The sequence below is a fragment of the Mastomys coucha genome, unplaced genomic scaffold (assembly GCF_008632895.1).
Source record: "Mastomys coucha isolate ucsf_1 unplaced genomic scaffold, UCSF_Mcou_1 pScaffold23, whole genome shotgun sequence".
Taxonomy (NCBI): Eukaryota; Metazoa; Chordata; class Mammalia; order Rodentia; family Muridae; genus Mastomys; species Mastomys coucha.
Window position 1 is genome coordinate 92,655,584 of NW_022196906.1, and position 7,979 is coordinate 92,663,562.

At 42.9% G+C, this 7,979-nt stretch overlaps 1 protein-coding gene and 1 non-coding gene across 3 annotated transcripts in view; one reads left to right on the forward strand and one right to left on the reverse strand.

Annotated features, from left to right (window-relative positions):
• Pik3cb (phosphatidylinositol-4,5-bisphosphate 3-kinase catalytic subunit beta) overlaps nucleotides 1-7,979 on the reverse strand; it is a 106,810-nt gene that overhangs the window by 67,850 nt on the left and 30,981 nt on the right. For both annotated transcript variants that reach the window (XM_031346283.1, XM_031346284.1), the window contains exon 3: nucleotides 3,807-3,993. In XM_031346283.1, coding sequence (XP_031202143.1) covers nucleotides 3,807-3,977 — 171 coding nt within the window. In that variant the 5' untranslated portion in view covers nucleotides 3,978-3,993. The remainder of the gene's footprint in view (nucleotides 1-3,806; nucleotides 3,994-7,979) is intronic.
• On the forward strand, nucleotides 1,492-1,593 carry LOC116074022. Its single transcript, XR_004112012.1, has one exon. It is a non-coding gene; the product is annotated as a U6 spliceosomal RNA (small nuclear RNA).

Sequence of the window (7,979 nt, forward strand, 5' to 3'; positions counted from 1 at the left end):
TCTTTTTTTTTTTTAAATAAATGTATTGTATTGTATTGTATTGTATTGTATTGCTATGTTGTCCTGTGCTATTTGAACTCACTGAGAAATTGGCTCTGAAAGCTGGGCTGTTCCTTCCCCTATTTCAGACTCAAGCCTGTTTGTCTCAAAGTAACTTCTAGAGCCTTGTCTAGGGATGGGACTGGCCACCTAACTCAGAGCCAAACAGTCCAAGAACAGAAAACACCATGGTCTTGAGAGCAGGTGGAAGACAAGGCAGTGAGGGTGTGCAGTGAGAATGGGAGTCAGAAGCTGAGCTGCGGCAAGCTCCTCAGTCAGAACTCCAGCTGACTGCCTCGACTTCCCCAGCCAGCTCCTGCCTGATGTTTGCATGCCTTGATTTGATGGTGTTTTGCTATCTATTTTACTTGTTCCTTGTTATTTGTTCTTTAACTTTTGTTTGCTATATATGTATATGTATGTATATGTGTATATATATATATACTTAATAAGCTCACTGATTCAAAACCAATAGTATAGCTATTATAGATATTCTCTTGACAATACAAAACAATAAGTTAAAATAGTTTATATAGGGAATTGTTCTACATTCCTATGCAATGTAACATAGCACACAAAATATGCAAAGAAAATTGTCCATGAAAATTAAGAACCAATGATATTTAATATATCTAAAAACAGCTTTGAATCAAAAACAAAAACAAAGCAAAAAAAAAAACTAAACAAGGAAAAAAATTGAACAGTGTGGTGGAATGGGCCTATAATTCAAACACAGGAGGTAGAGTCAGGAGGATCAGGAATCAAGGTTATCCTCTATTGTGTACAAGTTCAAAGCCAGCCTGAACTATAAGAAAATCTAAAAGTATCTAAATTGTAAATCTTAATGTCATACATATTTCTTTCTTTTGTTTTTTTTTTTTTGTTTTGTTTTTTGTTTTTTTCGAGACAGGGTTTCTCTGTATAGCCCCGGCTGTCCTCGAACTCAGAAATCCATCTGCCTCTGCCTCCCAAGTACGCCACCACCGCCCGGCAATTTCTTAATTAAAAAAAAAAAAAAGCTGGAGAGTATCCACAATTAACTCAATCTCAGGCAAGATTAGATGTTCTACTTGTCACTGGTGACTAAAAGCAGAGGAAGCTAACACTCCATCAACCTCCAGTACTTGAGTGGAGAGAGAAGAACAGCTCAAGGTCATCCTCAACTACACAGTCAACAGAGATCAGCCTGGGCTACAAGAGACTGTATCAAAACCAAAACAGCCAAGCTTTAATGCTAGCACTGGGAGGTGGGGGGGTCTCTGTGAGTGTGTGGCAAGCAGAGCTATGGAATAGAGACACTGTCTCAAATAAAACAACAAAACAAACAAAAAAAGGACAATGATAGAAACTCTCAGTAGCAATGTAGTAGCTAAATTCTGTGTTTTCTTTTTACTTTAGAAATTACAAATTTAGAATTCTCATGTATCAATACTTATAAAATGTGTCTCGAGCTTGCTGTGGCAGCACATATACTAAAATTGAAACAATACAGAGAAGATTAGCATGACCCTGCGCAAGGGTGACACCCAAGTCTGTGAAGCATTCCATATGTTTTAACATTTGAAATGTAAATAAAGAAAATATCTAATAAAAAATGTATCTCGTAACTTTTCTGATTATTATGCAACTTTCAATTTAGTCAGGTTTAATCATATAATTTAATGAGAATTTTTTGTAATGTCTATGGTTTAACTGTAGTTCCTGGTGAATTTCCTTCATGCTTAGTAGTCTTGTAATAAATACACTGTAGGGAGCAGGCAGGGTGGCTCCTCAGGCACTTGATGCCAAATCCGAAGGCCTGACTTCAATCACTAGAAGCCCATGATGGAAGTGAGAAAACCAACTCCTGTAAGCTGTCCTGTGACCTGCACACATACACAAGTGCACATGCACCCACAGCCCCCACCCCACCCCCACAAAGTTACACAAAGACACAGCCACACAAATACTTGTAAAAACAAACAAAGAGACAAACAAAAACAAATGCAGCTCTCTAGCAGGGACCTTGGGACAACTAGCAATGCTTGCTGTGAGGGTTATCAAGTGTTTTAAACTAGCAATGAAGCTAGTTAAGGATCCAGAGTGCATGACCTTGGGCAGGCAGAATGCCTCTCCCCAGGCATTTCCTCAGAATCTCAAACAACTATCAACTGTGTTTACAGTGAAGACGTGCTCACTTCCTGCATCCCTAAAATCTAGACTTTCCCTTATCAACTGTAATCTTGCCAGGTGTGCCCCTCCTCCCCCAGGATCCATATGGTGATCTCATTTAGATTCATTATCCACCATTAAAACAACCCTTCAAACCCAAAGTTGTGTGTGTAATTGACTGTTGTTAAAAAAAAATGTATCAGATGGGCTGGAGAGATGGCTCAGCCGGTAAGAGCACTGACTGCTCTTCCGAAAGTCCTGAGTTCAGATCCCAGCAACCACATGGTGGCTCACAACCATTGGTAATGAGATCTGATGCCGTCTTCTGGTGCGTCTGAAGACCACTACAGTGAATTACACTGGAGCGAGCAGGGCCGGAACAAGGAGAAGTCCTGAGTTCAATTCCCAGCAACCTCAGATGGCTCATGGCCATCTGTACAGCTACAGTGTACTCATACACTGAAATAAACCTTTAAAAAAAAGTATCAGAACAATATTCTCATCTTCAAGAAGCCCACAAGCAGCTTTGCCAATCATGGTAGCTCATGACTTTAATCCCAGCTCTTAGGAACCAGAAGGAAGCAGATCTCTGTGACATTCAAAGCCAGCCTACTCTATGTAGAAGGCTCCAGGCCAGGCAAAACTACATAGTGAGACTTCTGTCTTAAAGTGAAGTCTTTATTCAATCCCAACTCTAGGACAGGACAGATGGTTCAGTGAATAAGGGCACAGATCGCTGTGCCTAGTGGCCTGGGTTGGGTTCTCCAAAACCCACACAATAGAGGGAGAGAACCAACACCTACAAATTGTCCCCTAGGAGCAGAGTTTGATTCCTAGCACCCACGCATTAGTTCACAATATCTGTAATTAATCTCAAGGGATCTGATGCCCTCTTCTGGCCACAATGGCACTGCACATGTGGTACACAGACATACATGCAAATCACACACATGAAATTCCTTGGGCTGCTTCAGTGGGGAGCTGTGCCGGTGTCCACTCACCCTCATTAGCACTTCAAAGGCCAAGGGAGGCAGTCAGCTCTGAGTTCTAAACCAGTCAGGGCCAGAGTAAACCTCTGTTGGAGGGAGGGGAGGGCTTTATGTGTCAGGTGATTTTTAGTGTCAACTCTTCCCCTGGCTCATGGCAAGGGTGCTGGGTATGGGGACAAACCACACAGAAGAAAGGAGTGTGACAAGCTCAAAGTTAGGAGTTATAGCAGGAAGGGTTCAACTTTCTTACCCTTCCACAACAGGGTCCACAGGTAGCCCAGGCTGACCTCGGACTTACTATGCAGGCAAGGCCGACCTCCAATACTTCATCCTTCTGTCTCCACCTCCACCCCTGCCTCCCCCAACTAAAGGCTGGGACTATAGCATGTCACCACCACTCCTACCAACCTTAACATAGCTTTTACATGTGGGTTAGAAACAAAGGTGGAGAGTAAGCACGTTTATATCAAAAATAGGACTTAGCAAAAATTGTAAGATGCAATGCCTGAAATTTAAACTCTCTCTGCTTTACCCATGATTTACACAAGTAACATTTTCTCTAATATCTCTTCCAGTAAGTTACATAGAAAGTAGCTAACTCCTGAAAAATTCTAACTATCAACATACCTGTTTAATATAAGAAATGGTAGCTTCCCGAGGTACTTCCAGCTGGATATAAATCCCAGTGGGCAGAAGGAAATCGACAGATATGGAGCCATCAGATGCAATCTGTGAATCCACTGCCCAGATGTCAAGGATGTCTGCCATAGCAGGAGGCATTCTAGGGAGGACGCACATTCATAACCTCAGGGCCCTGGAGGCAAGGAAAAGGGAAACATAAGCCGTTACTCAAAGTTTACAATAAAGCACAACAATCCAGGCATGCTGGAGCAGCCTTATAGCCCTAAGCTATTTGAGATACTGAGGGAGGCGAACCAGTTGAGCCCAACACTGAAGCCTAGAGAACAGCCAAGCACAGCAAAACCCCAAGAAAATGGAAAACTACCTGCCTATAACCAGTTCTTTAAAGTGATTTCTATTTTATGCGTATATGTGAGTGTCTGAGTGCATATGTGCACTATGCACATGTGTAGTGCCTATAGGGGCTTAGAAGGCCATGGGGTTCCCTGGAGCAGTTACAGATTATTTCCAGCTGTTCGAATTGGGTGCTAGAAACAAAATCCAGGCTTCCTCCAGAAAATTGTCTCAAACCTCTGATTCATATTCAGCTCCTGCAATTAGTTCTTATTTCAATATAGACAATAATGCAGTACGAGACCAATTAAATATGGTGTTTTCCTTATTTTAAGAAATGGGGCAGAATATGTCGGGATGACTGACAGTGCCCACAGGGACCAAAAAATCTGGAGTTTGAGTTACAAGCAATCATGAGCCACCCAGTGTCGTGCTGGGAACTAAACCTAGGTACTCTTGAAGAGCAGCAAATGCTCTTAACCACTGAGCCATCTCTCTAGACCCCTAAATGTGGTGTTTAAAAAAGCAAAGAGGAGGGCTAGTGAAATGGCTCAGCGGTTAAGAGCACTGTTTGCTCTTCCAAAGGTCCTGAGTTCAAATCCCCGCAGCCACATGGTGGCTCACAACCACCCATAATGAAATCTGATGCCCTCTTCTGGTGTGTCTGAAGACAGCTATAGTGTACTCATTTATAATAATAAATAAATCTTTAAAAAAAAAAGTTAAAAAAAAAAAGGCTAAGAGGAGGCTGGAGAGCTGTCTCAGCACCAAGACCTAGACTGAGATTTGTGTCCCTAGAAGACAGGGTTGTTGGTTATTTGTGGTCTTTTAACTAGTCATGCACAAAGAAGACAGAAGAACAAATTAGATATTCTGACAGCAAAGATCAAAATTGTCCCAAGGACCTTGGTGCCCCTAATCAGCAGGAAGTGGTTAAAAATTAATGTCCCCCCTTTCCTCTCTAGTGTTAGGGGAGGAAAAAGGTGGAAGAAAAAAAGAACCCACAATGTAGCCAAAGGATCTACATGTAAAAAGAACCAATTCCTAGGAGCTGTCTTCTCTTAGTGTGCACTCATGCATGCGCGCGCGCGCACACACACACACACACACACACACACAAATCAGAAAAAAAAAGTTAAAATAATTAAATAACCCGAGGAAGGCAGGCAGGCATTGGGGGGGCTCATGTCTGGAACCTCACTACTTGAAGACTAACTCAGAGAAGCACTGAGTTTGAGGATAGCCTGATCTACAGAGAGATCTGGCTTTTAAAAAATAAAATTAAATTTAAAACAAAAACAAACAGGGTTGGGGAGATGACTGGAGTAGTTGCTCCTTCTTCCTGCTCTTACAGAGGCCCCGAGTTGATTGCGGCACCCAGCTTGAATGGCTGGAACTCCAGGGGATCCAACCCCTCTGGCTTCCTAGAGATCTGCAATTATGTGCATATATCTACACACAGACACAAATTTTAAAAAATAAGTAAAAAGAATACAAAAGCAATATGAAGTCACTAGTCACCAATATTTAAGTTCACTTTAAGTCACCACTATGTAAAATTTACAGACACATCTGGAAACCACACTGACTCAGATCTAGGACACTGTGTGTGCTGCCTGACTACAAGCACATCCAATGGACCCTTAACAAAAAGCCACGGTGGCAATGGTAAATAAAGCCTCTGCAGAGGTTTCTTCAAAGTGTTTTTAGCTATGGGAGTTTCACTTGAAACAGGGTCTCCCTAGATAGCCTAGGCTGGTCTCAAAATGGAAACCCTCCTGCCTAACATGGGACTAGGTAGCAGGTGTGTGCCATCATACCCTGCTTTGTAGAGGCTTAGCTTGGTTTGCTTTGGTTTGGTTTGGTTTGGTTTGGTTTAAGGGACTGGTTGGGAAGGCCAAAATCCTGTACTATGTTAGCCTAGGCTACACAGAGAAACCATGTCTCAAACAAACAAAGAAAAATACTTGTAAAACAGGACATGGTAACACATACCTTAATCCTAGCATTTAGGAGGCAAAGCGAGGTAGATCTGTGAGTTTGAGGCTAGCCTAGTCTACAGAGCAAGTTTCAGGACAGCCAGAGCTTTGAAAAAGACCTTGTCTCAAAAAGGGCAACTCCTCCTACCAAAATAAAAGAAATACTTTTGAAGAAAATACAATTACAGGTGGGTGGTAGTGGTGGTACCCACCTTCAATCCCAACGCTTGGGAGACACAGGCTGGCAGATCTCTGTTCCAGGACAGAGCCAGTTCCAGGACAGCCAGAGCTACACAGAGAAACACTATCTCCAAAAACAGAAAGGAAAGAAGAGAAGAGAGGACAGGACAGGACAGGACAGGACAAGAGTGGACAGCAGAGAACAGGAGAGGAGGAAAGAGAAAAGAAAAAGAATAAAAGAAACAGGGAAGGGGGGATTATTAGTATGATGGGGAGGGCCTGCCTAGCACACATGAAGTTCTGAGTTCAAGGCCCAGCACTGTTCCTCCCATTGCTGCTACTAAATTGAAAGTAAAAGGTTTTGTTCTTCTTTGTCCTGTCATCCTTCTTCCACAGAGAGCAAGCACTACATGCAGAGCCAAGTCTATGAGCTTCAGGTCAGGAGTCTTAAGAATAACATAGTCTCCTCATTTTAAAGGTAAGAAAGCTAAAGCCCAGACACATCCCTATCCAGGAAGGCAGAGACAGCAGCAGGAAGGGTATTGTTTTATTTTTCAAAGCAATTAGCCATGTTTCCCTTGCCTCCTTTAAAGGAAATGTTCTGCACAGGGCTACCAAGTCTTCAAGATCTTAGGTCATAGTATCGTAAGTATGAAAGACAACAACTTCTCAGGGAAGCTTTATGGGTACAGAACACAGCAGGTACAACTGGCCCCACTGAACCCTAAGACAGAAATTAAAGAACACAAGCCATGTCTGTTCACTGGAGAAAAAGAGGAACAATATAGACCTCCACTTCCCCAGCAACATGCCAGCTAAGCCACTAAACTACTTTAAATCAGGAAACAAGAAGAAACCAACACACATGAACACATGTGAACAAGCACAACCAAAACCACTCAAAGAGAAATAGAAGAAACTCTGAAACCAGAGAACAGAAAGAAAATTAAAGGATACTTTATTTTCTATTTCCATGATAACGTGCAAAGGAAGGTGAGTCCACTGTTTTATGTGTGGCTTGAGTACAGAGGGATGCCCACTCAGCCTTCCAGATGGCAGAGCAAGTAGATAGTTATAGAAATCATTTCTAAGATGAGTTCTAGGACATCCAGGGCTACACAGAGAAATCCTGTCTTGAAAAACAAGAGAGAGAAGAGAGGAGAGGGGGGGGGGAAGGAGGGAGGGAGGGAGAGAGAGAGAGAGGAAGAGAGAAAGAAAAAGAGGGGGGGAGAATGGAAACATACTAGAAGCGAGGAGAAGCAACAGTAGGGTCCCACAGCTCTCCGCAGGTCGCTTATACAAAGCTAGTGCCCATCTTCTCCCACTTTGGGAGAACGTGGACTTTTTCCCTTAAGTAGACTATTTTAAACATGTATCCCTGGCAAGGTTTCCTGTCTTCCTCTTACAAGGGGATTCTTTGTCATTGTCCTCTCTGTGTGCCCTACTCTCTGGCCACAGGAAGGCGCCACACACACTGGCAGCAAAGGCTACATGTGCTGCTTCCTCAGAGGCTTCCTTCAGAGGTGACTTAAGTGATGGCTGCTGCTAAGACTCTCCCTTCCCACCTTACTCTGCTCTGACTCTCCCCATCCCACCTCACTCTGCTCTAAGACTCTCCCCATCCTACCTTACTCTGCTCTAAGACTCTCCCCATCCTACCTTACTC